This window comes from Triturus cristatus, chromosome 2_1 (assembly GCF_964204655.1).
Source record: "Triturus cristatus chromosome 2_1, aTriCri1.1, whole genome shotgun sequence".
Classification (NCBI taxonomy): domain Eukaryota; kingdom Metazoa; phylum Chordata; class Amphibia; order Caudata; family Salamandridae; genus Triturus; species Triturus cristatus.
Genome location: NC_140581.1, coordinates 181,775,986 through 181,796,715, shown reverse-complemented (window position 1 = coordinate 181,796,715; position 20,730 = coordinate 181,775,986). Strand labels below are relative to the sequence as shown.

At 46.0% G+C, this 20,730-nt stretch overlaps 1 protein-coding gene across 3 annotated transcripts in view; it reads left to right on the top strand.

The window, feature by feature from the left end:
• SMAD2 (SMAD family member 2) overlaps positions 1-20,730 on the top strand; it is a 291,794-nt gene that overhangs the window by 192,972 nt on the left and 78,092 nt on the right. For all 3 annotated transcript variants that reach the window (XM_085629486.1, XM_085629495.1, XM_085629504.1), the window contains 2 exons: positions 12,427-12,480; positions 20,161-20,373. In XM_085629486.1, the coding sequence (XP_085485612.1) occupies positions 12,427-12,480; positions 20,161-20,373 (267 nt within the window). The remainder of the gene's footprint in view (positions 1-12,426; positions 12,481-20,160; positions 20,374-20,730) is intronic.

Sequence of the window (20,730 nt, the reverse complement as noted above, 5' to 3'; positions counted from 1 at the left end):
CCACACCCTTCCAAAGAAGCGGACCCAAAAAATGCACTGTCTTTCTACCTTGACCGCACTAAAGTGGACGATTAACTCTTTGTGGGTTATGTGGGCGCCAAGAAAGGTTGGGCAGTGCACAAACGTACCATCTCTCGATGGGTCGTCCTATGCATTAAGATCTGTTATTCTTTGGCTAAAAAGAAACCTCCGGTAGGACTGCGGGTCCACTCTACCAGGGCGACGGCAGCTACTACTGCTTTGGGACGTGGAGTTCCGCTGGTTGACATTTGGTAGGCAGCCACGTGGGCATCCCTGCACACGTTTACTAAGCATTACTGCCTGGACAGCTTAGTCCAGAGATACTGCTTTCTCAGCTGTTCTGTTCTCCAGGGCTTCCTGGTGTGATGTTGGTTTGCAGACCCAACTCCTGGTTGGTATTGGTGGGGTATCTATTCTAAGGTAAAGAATCTAACTCTTTCAGATGAACAAGTTACTTACCGTCGGTCACTATGTATATGTAAGAGACATACATTAGTTATTCATTCCTTACTACCCCACCCATTCTTTGTTCTGCAAACTGACTACTAGGGATAGGGACTCCCTTACAGGGCCCTAGTTTTGTGCACCAGTGGTCAGTGTCTCGCATGGCTCTGCGCTTCTGGCGTGGAAAGTCGTGTCAGAACTGACATCAGCACACAGGGGCGGTGTTTAAGTAGACACTCTGACATCATCCCAGTGACCATGACGCTGATGATAAACGTGGTCTACCGATGCGTAGGGGTACTTCTATTAAAACATTTCTCAGGATCCAGTCTGACGCCTGGGGGTAGTTCTAAGGTAAGGAATCTGTCTTACAGGTACATCTTTACTGAAGGTAAGTAACTTTTTTTTTTTTAACTTTATTTTCCAGTTTGCATCATTTCAAAAGATACATACATGCAAATCTGTTCACTAGTGATTACAATGTCATTGTCACATAAGGTAAGTAACTTGTTCATTTGACTCCTTGGGCCGGCAAGCATCAAAGAACTGCCGCCTTTGGAATGCGAATCTGGCTCCCCTCAGAGGAGAGCAAGCTGCCCTCCTTTGTCCGGGACCCCCTTGGTACCTGGACAGGTGGAAAAATTAGCTTGTCAGACAGGCGTGCCACCTACAGGCTAGTACCACTCCTACGGGAGGCTACTATGAGGTGGACACAATTTTTCAGAAGTAGCCATCTTTGTGATGGCATACTTAGGAATTCTGGGATAGGGTTATGCCCACTTCCACAGGAAGTGGTCATAGAGGGGGCTTAGTGACCTCAAGGTTTAGTGGGCCATTTGCTACTACTGGTTACTCCCCAGCACCCTAAAATTCTGTATTTAGGGGAGTCCTTATCACCGGAGAAGCAGATCCTGTAGACCTAAGAAGAGAGAGGACACAGAGGAGCCACAAAAGCATAGAGGAGAGAAGAAGCAGCTGACCTGGTATCAACCGTGCCGGCCTGTCTGCATCCCTTATCAAAAACTGCACCAAAGTTGACTCATACTGCAGCTGTTGACTCCAGAACCTTGGGAGGACTGGCTGCCTTCGATAAAGGCCAAGACCGCCAATGAACGACAGACCCGTTCCCCTGCATCCTGTACAAAAAACTATAAAGCATAGACTGTGAGGCTTCCGTAACCACCTGAACCCACCACTGTTGAAAAGTGCCACTTTTTGCATAGTTGCCCCCACTTTTTGCCTGATGTTGATGTTCTTTGATTGTGTGCCCTGGGTTCCTGCCAACCAGCTACCCAAGGCCAATTTCTTTCCCCAACACTGTACTGTTGCAAGCCCAATTGGCAACTCTGTCGACATGTAAGTCCCTTGTAAAAGGTACCATGGGCACTGTGACCAGGGAAGGCCTCCAAGGACTACAGCACATATTGTACCATACTTAGAGGCCCTGTACCTACACACACAACCTACACTCACACACACGCTCACTCACTCACTCACTCTTTATCTCTTTTGAGAAAAGTGAAGTCGACAATGGTACTCATCCCTGTGTTCCATGCCTACAACCCACTGTCTATGACAGAGGTAAGCCACCCCTCTAGCAGGGTGCAATATACCACTGGTGAGGGTACAGGTGCATGAGCCCTGTACCCCTACAGTGTGTAAGTCCATTCTTAGCCATTGTAAGTGTGCCATGATGGCTTTACTGAATTCTGTGAAGTTTGGTATCAAACCTTTCAGCACATTAAACCCATACTGAAGCCAGTGTGCGATTTAATGCCAAATACAGTCCGAGGTTCTCTTAGAGATGCCCACTGAAAAACGACCTAACTCTAGTCTCCTGGCTGACTGGCTGCTTGCCAGCTGCCACCCCCAGACAGGTTTCTGGACCCCTGGGTCGAGAGCATCCCGCTCTCGGGATCCTGAAACAAAGCACATTCTCGGTAGAAGTGCCAAGCCTACGCTCCCAGGATGGGCAGCGTCCACGAAGGGGACGTTTTAAAGGCTTGCTGCCTTTGTGAGCTGACTCAGCCATTTACTGCTCCCAGCAACTGACCCCCACCGGTTCGAACCCCACTTTGGGAGGCAGAATCGGCAGGAAAACCTAGATAGAAGGAAAGGTGTGCCCACTATTGCTAACCTCACCCTTGGTGGTGGAGACGAGGCGAAGTACAACTCTCAGTCCCTGCCATCTTGAAGATGGGGGGGACCCAGAAAACCAGAGTGAGGCTTATGCCCCCCTCCCACTGGAGGGTGGCATAATAGGGATTGTACCCAACCCAAGAAAGGGACCCATTGGTGCCAAGCTGTGCCTACCTGAAACACCCCTAAATTTAGTATTTGGGTGCAACCCGAACCTTTCCTCCTCAGACAATCAAGAAGAAGGAGGACCGAAGAGCCGTGCTGAAGGAAGAAAAGGAGGACACCAACTGCATTGGCCCCAGCCCTACCGGCCTTTCCAGACCTTCAAGCTCTAGCTGAATCCCTGCGTGTCCTGCAGCCAGCAGCCCCCCAGAACCCAGAGGACCTGCCCTGCCTTCTCTACAAAGCCTGTCTCCCGTGAGCACCGGACTTGCTCAAGAACCAGAATCTGGCTCCGGCCGAATCTGCAAGTCTGCGCCACTCTGCACCCGACGCACTTGGCCCGAGTTAGTGGCCCAACCCCACGAGGAGGTCTCCCCAACGATCCTGACTTGGGCCTAATACAACTAAAGAAATATTTTTAATAGAAACAATTGGTCTGAATTCAGACTTTGAGTGTGTGCCTTACCACAAATAGAGAGTAAGGTATTATCTACTTTTACCTCTTTAAGCCTTTGGGGATCCACTGGACTCTGCACACTATACCGTACTTTGGTATAGTTAGGTATGCAACCACTGCATCCGTCGCCTCCGTCCTGAGTTGAAGTGGGCCGCTGGTGTCAACAAGGTCCCCCCATCCTTCCAGAGCTCGAGTCCATCGTGGTTTCACCCCTTGTGGACTCCCGTCATCTGCAGCCTCTGTTCGCAGGCCCTCCCGACAGTGACTTCTCCCGGTAAGAAAACCAGAGGCCAGGCTGTGGACAAGAGGATCCCAGATCTCCCTACATTTCAGAGCATTTCAAGCCTTTAACCCACCCCACTGTTATTTCACCGACTGGCCTTCCACCTGGAGCCTGCAGCCTCTTTTCGCAATGACCCTAGAAACCTATTGGGCTCCTGATGCTGTTTTGCACCCTTCCTCCCTCATGCCTCTGGTGCTGTACTGCTGGTGCAGCCTTGGACCTGGCCCTCCATGTACCTTACTACTGGAGATTGGTCTTGTAAGTTGCTGTACTATACCTGTTTTTATAACTTGTTCTTTCTTCCATAGGATAGCATTGCAGAACTCAGAAATTGCATTGTCCACTTTTGAAAGTAAAAAGAATGAGTATTTAAAAACGTAACTGAATGATTTTTCTCTGATGCCTAAACAGATATAAAGGTGCTTGCTATTTTTATAAATTGATGTGGATCTCCGTCTTGAGTGGAGTGTCATTTATCATTGTATGTTTTTTGCAAATGTCTTGCAGTCCTCTTTGTTAAGCCTAAAGCTGCTTGACCACAATACCCCCTAACAGAGCACTGTGGGATTGCATAGCAAGCAACTGTCCACTCATAAGGCATGACCAGGACTCTTTACGCAGTACATCAGACTTTAGATATATCACATTAAGAGCCAGCTTTCTACTGTTCTACTCGTGGAGAAGTCGACTTCTTAGCCCATCCGAAGCAGGAGACTCCACAGGTCAGTTGGCTGGCCACCTATTGGCAGCACAGTCCTAAAAAAGCTGAAGAAGCCTGCTATGGGGAGTTGGTAGCCCAGATTTCCAGTTCACTGCTCCTCAACACAGTGCAGCCCATGGAACCAAGACGATGCGCTCAAAACTTGCGCCCCAATCTGCTGGACCCTGTAGTCGTCAGAGTGCAGCTTGATCGCCCAGACAAGTTGCCGCCAAAAGACGAAAACCGCTGAAGCTGCTGTACTGGGAGACTAGTAACTTCTACCCAGCTTGAGAGGATTTTGGGAGGCGACTACCCCTGTGGCCAGGATTGCCTCACCAACCCTGTTGATCGAGGAGTGGCCCCAGTAAGACCCCTGTCAACCGCACAGCATCTTTAAAATCATTGAGCATCTTTAGCATCCTGTATCCCTTGAATTAGGACCACTGCATGCAAGGAGCCATTGGAACTGAATGGAAGGCTGCTGTTCTCTGAGAGCTAACTGTTTCTGTGGACCTTACTTGTCCACCTGACTTTGCTTCCCTGCTGGAGTAGGTCGCCCAAAGTAACTCTAAGTAACCAAATTGATACATACCAAACTTTTTGCTAAAAAAGTTACTGAGTGTCATATTCATTGAATTTGTAAATACTTATTTGTGGGCAAGTAGAAAGTTTTGAATTACTATACCTTGTCAATTCTGTAACTCCATAAGCCTCCGGTGGAACTTTTTTATTTTGGTGTCAAATTATACAAAAATTAAATATTTGTGTTAAATATGTCGGATTGTTTGAGTGTCTCGTGTATGTCTTCAATTGTTTTGGTGCCTTTCAAATGTTTAAACTTGCTCCTTTGTAGAAGCCTGACTGCTCAGATTCACAGCTTCCATAGGGACTTATAGAGGGTACTAAAGGCATTGCCAGTTTGTGGAAAGAGATCTGGCACTTGGGACCTGGTTAGCAGGAACCCAGTGCACTTCCATTCGTAATCTCATCATGCACCAGGAAAAAAGTGGAGGTGACCAGGTCAAAGAGGAGTGCTTTCCTCTATAATTCAATTGTACCACACAGGTGCAGGGAAGAAACAAATCACATCCCCAAAAGCACACTCAACAAGGAAAAATGAGCAAGCATTGCTTTTCTAGCAAGTATACCTTTTCACAACATATGTATGGCAGCAATGTGGTCATCTGTACACATGTTCACAAAACACTGCTGCATAGACATTCAAATGAACAAGGAAGCTCAATTGGGATGAAAAATGTGTTAAAACCTCTGTTTACAAATCAAAGGTCCTCGTCAACCCAACCACCGAAGAACTAATAACCTCTACATAGTCTATGCACAGCATGTGAACTCAGAAAAGATTCACCCTGTAATACAAAGTCGTTTTTTACCTGTTGGTGTAGTTCAAGGATTTTGTGGATTCCCACAAGTAACCCACCCACCTCCACCAAGAAGAAGGAAGACGGAAAACAAACAAAGAATTAATTTTTTTTAAAAAGACAAAAACACTGAAGATGGTGATCAAGAATGGGAGATTACGGTGTACGACGCCACAGGTAGCACCAAATGGAGGATCCGTCGATGCCCAAAAACAAAAAAATAGAAGGACTACAAAAGGTGGAGAATTCCAGCCCCAACCACTAGATTGTGGAATAATGTACAGCATGTGAATCCAGAAAATTCTTCAAGTTGCAAAACTACACCCACAAGTAAGAAACTAGTTCGTTTTCAGATGCATCACTTTAGTATCCAGTCTAAAAAACTGAGAAGCTATCAATCTTTTTCATTAGACCCTTCACAGAATTTTACTTTTGAGAAGTTTTATTTGAGAGGCTGGAATCCTTTGGGAGGTAGCTGTTTTGCGCTTTATAAATGGCCGTATTATTATTATCGTCAGGGTGTCTCTTTGGACACTTCTCACACACTGATAGTGTGTGCGCATTTTGGAAAAGGGGTTTTCTGTAGTTTCAGTAATCTAATCTGTCCGATGTGTGGCTTGTTAGTATGGGTTTATGTTTTAACAAATAGTAAAGGGAACTTCAGTTGAAGTACAGAAATATGATGGTTCGAGGCATATGAGCTGCAGATTGTACACTTAGCATAGGTCGCCATCTGGTGTTGGGCCCGGATGTTTGCAGTTTGTTTTTCTTCTTGGACCGTCTTTGGAAGTCACGAGTTTGGTGACTCCTCCTTCGGTCCGTACTGCGCATGGGCTTCGGCTCCATCCTCAGATTGTTTTTTTCCGCCATCGGGCTCGGATGTGATACTTCGTGCTCCGGCTTCGAACTTCTACGGTTCCAGCCTCGACGGAAAATCCTCGATTCTTCGAGTTCCTTCATCATCTTCATCTCTCGAAGCGGCACTTTTTCCATCCCGTACATCGACACCGGCCTTCGGGCCCTCCGCGACTCCGGTCCCGGCCGATGGAAAGGACTCCGTTTAAAAAGTGCCCAAAATGTGGGTCTAAATTTCCCCACACCGACCTCCATCAGGTGTGTAACCTTTGCCTCTCTCCGGAACACGAGGCTCGAGACTGCCCCGCCTGCAAGTCTTTTCGATCGAAGAAAACGATCCGAGATCGAAGGGCTCGACGCACCATGGCGCACTCATCCTCGACAGCTCCACCGGACATCTTCGGAGACGACGCCGAAGCTTCGGGGCAGACACACACCGAACTGGGAGAAGACATCGTCAGCGCTTCCGAGGCCGACGACTCCGACCTGGAGGACGTAACACCAGGACAGCGGGCCGTGAGTACAATGCCCCCTCCCAGCCCCGCACCGAAAACCAAAGAGACTCCGGTTACTCCCTCGCCTGCCGGCCTGGGCAAAACCAAAACCAAAGCCTCGATCACCCCACCTTCGGGCCCGGTGTCGAAGCACTCAAAGTCTCACGGCAGCTCGGGATCGAGCCAGCCGACGCCCGGTGCCGATAAACACCACTCGGCACCGAAGCCTGCAAAATCCAGCTCGACTCCGAAACCACCGGTGCCGAAGCCTGGACACTCGGCGCCGACCAAACACAAACAGAAATCGGTCGGCTCCGGCGCCGAAACAGCATTCGACGCCGAAACACACGGAGACCTCCAAAAAGCAGGGCGTACACAGAACATCGAAACCTCCGGTTCCGAAATCGCCGGTGCCGACAGACGACTCGGCGCCATTGGCTCTGTTTACACCAGACCCTTTACAAAAGACTTTGTCCAGAGATCCAAAGACTGGCCTTTTGACTGTGATTACTAAGAAGCGTCGCCTTGAGGCTCCGGCTCCTCCTCCTCCACCCAAAAAGAGGGACTCAGCTACTTCTCCCCTTAGAGTACCCTCCCCACTGCCACCCCCCCTCCCACCACCACCCCCTCCACCTTTACCTCACTACGATCCGGCCCCATCCCCAGACCCGGATGACGGGGACCCGGACAATGACCCAGGGGACGCCCCAATGGATCCCACTCCACCAGGGACCCCAGATCCATGGGAGGATTATAATAACCCTGATGTACCCAATGTACCTCAAGACGACCTATACCCATCAAGGCCGTCTCCTCCAGAGGACTCTTTAGGGTTTCACCATTTAGTGCAGAGAGCAGCACACTACCATGGGGTGGACATGCACACGGAACCAGTGGAAGAAGACTTCCTACTGGATACATTTGATTTACAAGATCGTTCCACTGCTATTTTACCCATGCTTAAGGGTGTCACCAAGCACGCTACAGAGGTATTCAAAGACCCTGTCAGAGCCAGAGTACTAAACCCTAGAATAGAGAAGAAGTACAAGGCGGCACCCACAGACCCTGCATACATCAAGGGCCCTGCTCCTCTAGATTCCCTAGTTGTCTCCACAGCTAGAAAGCGGGCTAACTCCCAATCCTCAGGAGATGCCCCACCACCAGACAAGGAATCTAAACTTCTGGACGCGTCTGGTAAACGCACCGCCTACCAGGCTGCAAACATGTGGCGCATTGCAAATACACAAGCACTGCTTGCGCGATATGATAGAGCACACTATGATGAATTAGAGGCTCTTATGCAGCACCTTCCAGAGAAATACAAACGCCAAGCTCATGACCTGATACAGGAGGGCAAACTAATCACAAACACCTCCATTAAGTGTGCCCTCGATGCAGCAGACACTGCTTCTAGAGCCATAAACACCAGTGTCCTGCTTCGCCGCCATGCCTGGCTCAGGATATCAGGGTTCAAGCCTGAGGTCCAGACATCAATACTTAATCACACCTTTGACCAGCAAACACTCTTTGGCCCAAAGGTAGACGAAGCGCTCGAAAAAATGAAGAAAGATACAGACACAGCGAAGTCTATGGGAGCGCTCCAGACCCAAGCCTCTAAGCGTTCCTTTCGACGCTCGTCCTTTCGTGGCACAGGTAGAGGCTCCTCCACCGATAATGCCTCTACCTCCTACAAATCCCCTCCTCAAAATACCTTTTCAAAGGGCAACCAAAGAGGTGGTTACAGAGGCAACAACAATAAGGGCAGGGGCAAAACCAACAATACCCGTTCTGCCACCCCACCCGCACAATGACTCCCCTTCGCTCCCCCCAGACCATTCCACTCCGGTCGGGGGCAGACTACAAGATTTTATCCACGTATGGGAGTCCATAACATCGGACAAATGGGTGACCCAAATCATTCGGTCAGGGTACTGCCTCGAGCTAACATCTACCCCACCCAATATCCCACCAAGGCACCGTCCAATGTCCCAAGAGCATTCCACACTGCTCAAACAAGAGGTACTCTCGCTCCTCCAGAAACACGCCATAGAGCAGGTACCCGGCAATCAACGAAATCTAGGGGTCTACTCCCTATATTTCTTAATCCCAAAGAAAGACGAGACCCTCAGACCCATTCTGGATCTCCGGCCTCTAAATGCCTACATACATTCAGACCACTTTCACATGGTCACCTTACAACAAGTCCTCCCACTCCTCTGCCAGGGAGACTTTCTCACAACACTGGATCTGAAAGACGCGTACTTTCACATTCCAATACACCCCTCTCACAGAAAATACCTCAGGTTCGTGGTGGACGGGCAACATTACCAATTCAAGGTTCTCCCCTTCGGGGTCACCACTGCACCACGGGTGTTTACCAAATGCCTAGCAGTAGTAGCAGCACACCTCAGACGTCAACATGTTCACGTCTTCCCTTACTTAGACGACTGGCTCATAAAAGCCGCGTCCTACCACCAATGCGTGCAACATACAAACAGCACCATCCAACTGCTTCATCAGCTAGGCTTCACGGTGAACTACCAAAAGTCCCACCTCATACCATCTCACACAAAGCAATATCTCGGGGCCACCATAGACACCTCAAAAGGTATTGCCTATCCAAACTCAGCCAGAATCACAAGCATTCTAGCCTTACGCAAAATATTCCTTCCTCAACACTCTCTACCAGCAAGAGTGTTTATGAAGCTCATAGGGATGATGGCGTCTTGCATCTTCATAGTGCCCCATGCAAGACTCCACATGCGTCCACTTCAGGAGTGCCTAGCACAACAGTGGAACCAGGCCCAGGGTCAGCTGACGGATCTGGTGTTGGTGGACGGCCGCACACATCACTCTCTGCAGTGGTGGAACACCACAAACCTTTCCAAGGGACGGCCGTTCCTGGACCCGGTTCCCCAAGTGACTCTAACAGCGGACGCATCGCTCTCCGGCTGGGGAGCGCACCTCTTACACCTCACAATGCAAGGTCTATGGACGCCACAGCAAAAAACGCTCCACATCAACCATCTGGAGCTTTTGGCGATCTTTCTAGCCCTAAAATCTTTCCAAAAGCAGATTTCAGGCAAAGCAGTCCTCATTCGCACAGACAACATGACTGCGATGTATTATATACAGAAACAGGGGGGGACACACTCTCCCCAGCTCTCCCGCTTAGCCCAGAGCATATGGAGATGGGCAATTCCCCAAAACATTTTTCTCCTGGCACAACATGTTCCAGGCGTACAAAACACCATAGCAGATCTGCTCAGCAGACAGACTCAACAACTACACGAATGGGAACTGCATCCACAAGTTCTTCACCCATTCTTCCGACAGTGGGGGCATCCTCAAATAGACCTCTTCGCCACCCACGAAAACAAAAAATGCCCAAGCTTCGCCGCCAGATACCCACACCCATTGTCCAAGGGCAATGCGATATGGATGAACTGGTCAGGCAGATTTGCATACGCCTTTCCACCTCTCCCACTAATTTCATTAGTGGTCAGGAAACTACAACAGCACTCCCTCACACTCATTCTGGTAGCTCCGACGTGGGCCAGACAGCCGTGGTACACCACGCTACTACAACTATCAGTGGTACCACATCAAAAACTGCACCTTTCCCCATGCCTCCTAACCCAGAACCATGGAGAAATCAGGCACCCGGACCCAGCTCAGCTCAACCTGGCGATCTGGCTCCTGAAATCTTAGAATTCGGGTACCTTAACCTTCCCCCTGATTGCATGAACATCATCATGGAAGCCAGACGTCCTACCACTAGAGCATGCTATGCCGCAAAGTGGAAAAGATTTGTAATGTACTGCCGTAACAATACAATCAACCCTCTAGATGCATCCATACAACACATCATATGCTATCTGCTCCATCTTCACAGGTGTAACCTGGCGTATTCATCCATACGCCTACACCTAGCAGCGATCGCTGCCTATCTACAAAACAGACAGCATTTGTCACTCTTCAGAGTGCCCGCTATTAAAGCCTTCATGGAAGGCCTTAAACGAGTACTTCCTCCCAGGGCACCACCCTCCCCTGTATGGAATCTAAATTTGGTCCTTACACGACTAATGGGTCCGCCCTTCGAACCAATGCACAAATGTGAGCTACAATTTCTCACCTGGAAAACAGCTTTCCTTGTAGCTATCACTTCCCTTAGAAGGGTTGGTGAAATACAAGCGTTCACCATACAGGAACCTTACATACAAATGCATCACAGCAAGGTCATACTTCGAACTAATCCGAAGTTCCTGCCCAAAGTCATTACCCCCTTCCACCTCAATCAATCAGTGGAATTACCTGTCTTCTTTTCGCAACCCCAATCTGTTGCGGAAAGGGCCTTACACACACTAGATGTGAAAAGAGCGTTGCTATATTACATACAAAGAACGCAACCCTTCAGGAAGACCAAACAGTTGTTCGTTTCCTTTTCTCCACCACATAAAGGCAACCCCATCTCAAAATCAGGGATAGCTAGGTGGATTGTAAAATGCATACAAATTTGCTATCAGAAGGCAAAGAGAACATTATCTGTTCCCCCTAAAGCCCACTCTACAAGAAAGTTAGGGGCTTCTATGGCTTTTCTAGGGAATATACCCTTAGATGACATATGCAAGGCAGCCACATGGTCTACACCGCACACATTCACAAAACACTACTGTGTAGATGTGCATTCCCAGCAGCAAGCTAGGGTGGGCCAGGCTGTACTAAAAACACTCTTTCAAACAGCTGCAACGGATACCGGTGGTCGCCGCTAAGGTTGGGTACTGCTATATAATCTATGCTAAGTGTACAATCTGCAGCTCATATGCCTCGAACGGAATATGCTACTTACCAGTATGCATCTGTTCTTGGCATGTAGAGCTGCAGAGTTGTACACGCCCACCCGCCTCCCCGGCTACCTGTATCCGTTCCAGTCCATCTTATTTAGATACAACACACATGGGTTTCTCACTGTTATTACTACGCTCCATCATTTCCCTGTTGGCGAAAAACAATCTGAGGATGGAGCCGAAGCCCATGCGCAGTACGGACCGAAGGAGGAGTCACCAAACTCGTGACTTCCAAAGACGGTCCAAGAAGAAAAACAAACTGCAAACATCCGGGCCCAACACCAGATGGCGACCTATGCTAAGTGTACAACTCTGCAGCTCTACATGCCAAGAACAGATGCATACTGGTAAGTAGCATATTCCTTTCTTTATGCAAAGACTAAGCATGCTCTTTTGTAATTCACTCGTCCTCTCCAGTTGTGTTTAATGATAGAACTGAAATCATGGCAAAGGTTAGGTGTTATATAAATGCTCTTTTATGAACATATGCCTTTTTTTTTTTTTGCTTTACAGCCACTGAAGATCTCTTTGACAAAATATCATTTATTTTGAGAGCGAGATTAAATTGTGGTGTAGTTTTCTTTATATCCATGGCTATTAGCTGAGTTAATCAGTAACATTGTGTTTTTTTTTTTTCCTCAACAGGGTCTCCAGCAGAACTGTCTCCGAGTACTCTCTCTCCTGTCAATCATAGCCTGGGTGAGACTCCGTTACTCTCCAGTTTTATTTGTACTGATACCATAATCCTAATTTGTGTTGAGACGTAATGGTATGTTGTGAAATGTCCAAATAAAATCGGTATGTTGAGGTTCTTAACCTCACACAGTCCCTTGATTAGATCAGGATAGCTCTGTGCTTATTCTTTTCCTTCCTCTGCATCAGACTGCTTCACTCTGTGATGCTTGTATACAGAAATAAAGGCAAATTAGTCTCTTGATGTCCTTGACTAGAGAAAAATTAGGTAATTGCTATATAAAGTAAAACAATCGTCACTGTTGCAGGTAATATAGCCGTCACAGAGCAGAGGAACAAAAAAAGGTAGCTACAAAAAGGACCTTGTTTACATAAGTGGCACAGCCTGATATATATTTTTTTTAGATCACACAACTCTTTAAAAAAAAAAATAATAATAATAATAATTTTAAAAAAAATCATCATATCTTTATTATTGTTCCTGAAATAGTATTAGGTTTTTACGGTAGTGGCTCTCAATTGATAATTATTCACCATGAATTGGCAAAATATATTTGCAATGTGCTGCTTTAAAAATATATGCTCTGCATACTCATGCTATCTAGTGTTGGGTGTGTGCACTGCAAAGTTTTGTTTGAAACTGAAAGCTCCATTTCGAAATCACCTGTGATTACCACTGCTGCGCACCTTCCCTAACTTCAGACAGTCTGGCAGTGCAGTCATTTAATGCCCTTTAACCTGGTGGTGGTGGTGCTAAAGTCACACCCTCTGGGACATGGCATGTGAGATTCTTCCTGAACTATCTTTGTGTTGCCATCGCTCAAGAGGTCTAAAATGTACAAGACGCTGCTTTCAGATTCTATTTTCTGTCTTAGACATCACTGACTTGATTGCTCGTACAGTGGGCACCATTGTCTTTATCGGGCCTAGATGCGCTTTACCAAACTTTCTGAGTACTTCTAGACATCATTAATTGATTTACCCTTTGATGGGCCCTGATATTTTGGGCAAAAAGCTTAATGTGAGTGTGGAGCATTTCAAAACTAGCTGACATAAGACTCGCTCCTTAGGATTACTGTCCCCGGCCCACCAATCCCACCAACCTTATATGAAGCTCAGATGCCACTCTAGGGGCCTTGCTTTCCGGCAGCAGCAGCTATCCCGGTCCATTCAGCAACCAGCATATACTTTTTGTGACCCTTGAGAGAGAGGCAGTACCATATATGGAGGACAGCACCAGCTGCACTATTCCTCTTCATCTCCAGTCAACACTCAGATATCCTTTAGTTTGCCCTTGTACAGACATCAAGGGCCGTGAGGGGTCGAGTGCGACATTGCCTCCCCTACTGGTCTTCAATCACGTACTTCAGACTAGGTCTTCAAGATTCCCTTTCTGGATACCCCTCTTCGTGTACCCCCTTCTTTTGCACCCAGATGATGACAAACCATGCCAGAATCCTTTTTTAAAGAAGTGTTGATGTTCATCAACGGGGTTATAAAGCTTGTTCCCAAGCTATAGAGCATGAACCTGACTATATCCTGACCCCTGAGAAGGATTAAGCTTCAAGACAGATTCTAGAGCGTAAGATTACTCAGTTATTTTTTTGAGGTAAAGGAAGTTCAAAGTGAAGCGACTCATGCATGTTATGCTAGCCTCGGACCATGAGGTATTAATGGTACCCGGACCTTTAGCACTCTTAACTTTCATGTATCAGTCCTGCTATTGAGCGTATCTCCACTCTGTGGTGGAATCAGACCACTTCAATTCATTGTTCTGCCTTTTGACCTTTCTTTTGGCTCCTCCATTCTTCACAAAGATAATGTTGCAATAGTCGTTGCCCTTCTTCACAGGTCAGGAATGCACATATTTCCGTACCTTGACAACAGTTTGTTGAATGAGATCATGCCTCAGCTAGTCTTTGACCACCTGCACAAGACTATGCCATTTTTGTCCATTCAGATTTTCCTTCAACTTTCATCTTCTACCATCCATGAGGCAGCCCTTTACTAGAACCATCCTGGACACCGGTCTCTTAACTGCTTTCCACCATGGGTGCAGGACATTCAGGCTACTATCCTGTTTCTTGTAAGAGCCACTATTCCAGCCTTGATGATTCTGAGGCTTATGGGCCTGTTAACATCTTGTACCTTGATGGTGCTCCGAGTCAGTGATCTAAACAGACGCTTCAGTTGAACCTGTTCTTGCAGTGGGCCAACACGGGGGAAACCTTTGACAGAATCTATGTCACCTAATTGGCGGTTCAGGACCACTGATACCATTTGATGTGCAGTAGAATATCTGTGGCAGTTATGGTGGTGATTAGATGTGTTGTGCGCAATTGGGGAGGTTACCTGAGAGACGTGGAGATCGAAGCCTCTGGTCGAGCATGAGATACATCTGTAGGAACTGTGGTCTATCACTCTGGTTCTCAGTGCTTTTGTGCTTCCATCAGGAGCAAGTCGATCCAAATGCACACAAAACGACTTCCTTAAGTAGGCATTTAGGTTCCTGCTGGCTGGCACTGCATGAAGTCTCTTTGAATGTCAGTCATTTTTTGGGGATCTCTCCACACCATCACATACTAGACAGGTATCATATTGCTGATGACTGGTGCTGTTTGCTCCCTGGTGTACTGCTGGGTATCTTCTCACAGTGGGGTGAGCACTTGGTGTAGATGTCTTATCCCCTCCAAAACACTGTTTAGGGCTCTGGAGATTTTTTTCTTGAGTTTGGACTTGGGCTCCTGTACACCTTTTTAAGTCTCACCTATGCAGCGCGCAAGCGCTGCTTTGGAGTGACCTCATGGAATCACTCTGGGCTTTATTGGAAACTCGTGCATGTTCTGCACTGTTTCCAATGAGTCCTCGTGCATGTATGGCGTTTACCTTGCGGGAGCGAGCAGCGGCGCCACCTGTTTGCAATTATCGCGCCCGCTGCTGCTCGCTCCCGTAAGGTAAGCGCTGCACGTCGCTTCAACTTTTGGGACCGGCTTGTCTTTAAGCGCCTGTTTCTCGTTGGGAACGTTTAGCCCTACAGTTACGCGGCGGGCAGCATCACAATCGTTAAATTAAATCTTTTAAGTGTTTTTAGTTCTAGTTTGCATAAACTTCTTTTGAGGGTCCATATTATTGCCATCCTCGCTCTCCCTTCTTACAGTTCCATGTTACAAGCCTGCATCTATGCTCCAAGGTCACCAAAGACGTAGTCGTATATTACAAATGTCATAAATAGGCGTATAAATGCAGTGTCTAACTACAGATTGTATATCTTAAGTGTTCAATGCGCTTCGCTTACCTTATCTGGGCCCTGCAGGGACATTTCTCTTCTTCCTGTATTTCCTGGGCGTAAGCATTGTCTCTAAAGCCCTCACTAAGCAATGAGTGAGACTTGGGAGACAGATTCCGGACGTAACACTCCCCTTCCTGGCACAGTTTTAAAACAAGCGGTTCAAGAAAAACGCATCCCCATTCAATCTATTGCGCATCTGCTTTAAATAGGATACTAATCACACGCACCATCCTTGTGATGCATGCACACAAAGGAAGTGTAAAAAAGAACATCCCCGAGTCTCTGTTCTGTTGGGGAAACACTTGCCTGGGAAAGTCAGGGTCGAAAGGTTATTAGGTTGCAGCTGAGTGATTGATTTCCAAAAAAAGAGTGGTAATCTCAGAATATTTCTTCGTGACAGAAAAATAGTAACTAAACTAACCAGAAAAACGGATGGGGAGAACATTGTATATTGGCAACTGATAAAATGTATGTTGCTGGTTAGTAAAATAAGGATTATTTATCAAATCTCGGTTGGTTTCTGCAGGACATGTACCTTTAGGTGCCATATTGTTTCGTTTCTTAAGCTTTATGAAAGTCCTTTTCTTAAAATACTATTGCATGAGAGTGAATTGAAACGGCGCCATTCCCGCATGGATGCTACTTTGAATACACCTAGCGAAACAAAGTTCAGACTACTATTACCCCCGTTTCCAACCTACTTGCAGGAACATACGATAGATTATTCTTATTACACTGTTGTTTCTCCATCTATGAAATTTACAGACCATGAGTTAGTACTAAAAGGCCGTAATACTTATTGAACTGCGACTCCCTGCGCCGAAGAGCCGCGTTCTTCTGTGAGAATGCTGCTCTGTCATTCGTCGACAGATTTCCGGTTCCTGTCCCACACAGCGTTAACTCTGATAGAAACTTCAGGGACCTGTTTTCCGATTGAAACTGATAGAATTAGTACGTGTCTTACGGATATACAATACTTTGGTACATCTACCAGAGAATTAAACCGCTAAAATAAATTATTTCAGAACATAGTTTATTAAAATCACATAATATTATAAGATTGAAAGAGCACCGGCGAACAAGCAGACGGTGTTTCATATAGACTACCATCTTTCAGTGCAGCCTGAGCAATTTGCTTAGCCCTCATAAAGATTAACCCTCCTTGGGCAAGGAACCTAACAAGCATTTACAATGCAATAGGTTTCGCATTTGCGAAGGTTTATGCTATTGGCATTGTAAATGACAATGCCTTTTATTTATTTGCTTATTAAACCAACACATCAATAAAAGGCATTGTAATCTACAATGGCAGTAGCTCAAACTCTAGTAAATGCGAGACCTACTGGATTGCAAATGCTTGTTATATCTGCCTCTGAATACCACAGATGCTGAAAAAAAAGTCTGGCAGGACAAAGCCCTGCATTTGACTCAGAGGGGCTGACTGAGTGTGTGCCCTCCGCTTTGACTGCCTCTTCGGGGCGATCTGCTGTCCCAGCAACAGGGCGTACTTTCACAGCCAAATTTATACAATCTACACCTCCATGCCTGAAGAGTGTGCGTAAGTAACAAAGGGGTTTTGATCCATTGGGAGTGGTGGCTTTCATTTTGGCTGCTTGCCGCCCCTCCTAATCTGTATATTCTGGCAGTTGGACTAAATTTGGATCATGATATGGAAAGATGCACGTAGACCCACTACAGGCAAAACTGTCTTATGTTTTGTTTGCTTTGTCTAGGGCTCGGCAAATCTTTGCTGTGAGCACAGATAAGACACGGTCGACCTTTTTTTTAAATTTTTTTTTTTTATTCTGATCAGCCTTCATTATGCAGTTATGTGATTTATTGTAAAAGGACTTTTGTATGCGTTTGTCCTGCTCCATTCTTTATGCCGCAATGGGACTGTAGAAAGCTGGCTCTCAATAGGATATATCAAAATTAGATGTATTGTGTAAAGATTCCAGGGGTTCCCTTATAAGTGGTCAGGGCCTTGCTATGGCAATCCCATGTTGCTCTTCTAGGAGGTAGTGTGGTCGAGCAGCTTAGGCTTATCACAAAGGAGTGCAAAACATCTGAAAATACACACACTGACCAGTAAATAAGACACACGACTTGATAAGGAGATCTACACCAATTTATAAAAAATAACACATACCTTTATATGTTTAGGCGCCAGAAGCAATTTATTCAGGTAATTGCGTTTTTAAATAGGTATTATTTTCAGTCGACAGTACAATTTTTAAAGTTTGCAATGTTAAATTGGGAAGGAAAATCATATGCGGTTTACTAGTTCTTGTCAGCGACTTATGGGACTAGCGTCTTGGGTCAAAGGTGAGTACAGGGCAAGTTCCAAGGCAGCACCAACAGGTCACCTCCAGTCAGATGTTCTGAGAGATCCAAAAGGGAATAGCCCTATGAGCAGACCAGACCAGTGACCTGGGAGACCCCACCACGGAGTCTGTAAGATTAGAAAAAATAGGATGCAGCGTATGTCCACACTTGTGAGTGGACTCTAAAACCAGCTGGTCTGCAACCAAAGCTGAAGCTAAAGGGGACATCAGATCATCAAAATGAAGTTTTATGTCCCCAACCACTGTGGATTTGCAATAGTGTAGGATTAGTGGGGGCAAAACTCAGCCGACCTTGGTGGTTCTAAAATGGCTTCCCTCTTCACTTCACTTGCAGTAGTGGAACTGACGCAATGCATCGCCATATCTCCTCATGCAGGTATGCCCTTGCATGTAATATTGAGCACCCTGCCTTGAGGCTGTAAGGCCCTGCTATAGGGGAGACTTACAAATAATATAAGCATTGTTAGGACGCATGGCACACAGGGATGTGTCTGGTCTTGTTTTCACTTAAGTATCCACCAAAACATGCAGGCTGAGATGGCAGCTCTGATGGGTATGATGAGGGATCCCTTAGCGTGGCGTATTTCGTGCTTCAGCCCTTGGGGACCCTCTTTAGTAACTCAGGCCCTAGGTACCAGGGGTACCATTTACTAGGGACTTATAGAAGGTGCTAAAAATATTGCCAATTGGGGAACCAATTGTACAGTTTTGGGAAAGAGATCTGGCACTGGTGACCTGGTTAGCAGGAACCCAGTGCAGTCAAAAAGTAGGGGTGACCATATCAATAAGTCGTCATTTCATACAGAGACCATAACTTTGTCCTTACCTTTTTGATGTGTGCACCAATTGAGTCTATGCACAGTTGCACTCAGACATTTGAAGCTTAAGACAGTTTTCTAATTGTCATTACATTTGCAGAAAGTCCAAGTGAATTACATGCATTACCTTTTTTTTCCCCTTTTTTTCCCGTGCCACGTTGGCGCTTCAGACTCTGGCATACTTTCTTCTGAAAGTGGTGTCTCCTTTTCATGTGGGGCAGTCAATCTTGTTCCTCGTATTTTTATTTCTGCTGCTTCCCTCTAAGGAGCTACGGTAGGGCTAAGGAGCAACAAGTAGACTATCATCATTTTTCTTTAGACTTACTGGGGCAAAGAAAGGAAACGCAGTCCAGAAACAGACATGGATTTTTCCTTTGTATTAAGCATATTGATGACCTCTCAAAGAAGAGGCATTTTAAGGGCCATTGAACTAATTTCACACAGGTAAAAGCGGCTTCTGAGACCCTTACTAGAGGCGTTCTAGTGTTGGACATCTGCCAAGCTGCTGTATGGGTACCGGGAGGGGCGGAAGGGGTGTCATTTTGCCTGTTCAGTCCTGGAGCAATTGGTGTAAAGTCCACACCTCAGAACCACCATCATTTGAAGTGTATTAGTTTGGTATTGGTTCAGAAGGTGCTAAATCTGCAGTTAGAAGTATGCCTCAGAAAAATGTTAGTTACATTTGGTAATTCTTTCTAGTGGGTATGGTGTCTAACTGGAGTTTGATTAATGCCTACCCACCTAACCTCCCTGTTCAGTGGTGGGTACTTCTGCTAGATTATAAGAATTATAAAGTCCCAAGTTAGATTTCACATATTGTCAGCATCTTAATTTGGTCTTTCTTCATCGGAGGTCATGGAAATTGTCTGTTGATAAAATGTCAGCACACAGGTGGCACCTATGAGCAGCTATATCCTGTCACTTACAGAAGTGCACTGTGGTTGCCATGGAGTCTGATACTGCCAAATACCTGTGCTCAGGAGGGATTGCAGTAATTTTAGATCCAGTTTGGCACCTGAGAGGATTCAAAAGGTGAAGAACCTGTGTTCGAGTATCCACCAAAAAGAGCATTACCAAAGTTAAGTAACTTATAATTCCTATTCATCATAATTCTATATTGTTTAACAAAATATTTGCTTATTATCGATGCATTCTATTTTCTATGAGTGCTGTGGTCACTTGGTGTAGATTATATTTGTAGCATCTTGATTTTCACTTGTATTTATTATTTCAGATTTGCAGCCTGTCACCTATTCAGAACCTGCTTTTTGGTGTTCTATTGCCTACTATGAATTGAACCAGAGAGTAGGGGAAACTTTCCATGCTTCACAGCCATCCCTAACTGTAGATGGATTTACCGATCCTTCAAACTCCGAGAGATTCTGTCTCGGTTTGCTTTCGAATGTGAACAGAAATGCAACAGTTGAAATGACAAGGCGACATATAGGTAGGATGTCTATCTTATAATATTTTATCTTATTCAAATCTAAAATGGAATTTCAAATTTCTAGAAATAAAGTTTTGGGCCTTACTGACAAGCACTATACAAATTACTTTGCTTAAATATATTCTTTATAAAGCACTGACTCCGACTCCAGAGAGCACTTGGCTCTTTTAGTTCTAGGAACTCTGAATCTGAATGCTGAGTCAGATCGGAGATAGTTTTATGCTTGCTACATTTGTCCTTACTACCATAGCTGGGTTAATTGTAATATATCTTGTGCAAACGACTTTCAGTTTTAAATGTGATTCATTGTTTTACTGGTAACTCTTGAAGCAACTGTCGCGCTTTCATGACATAAAA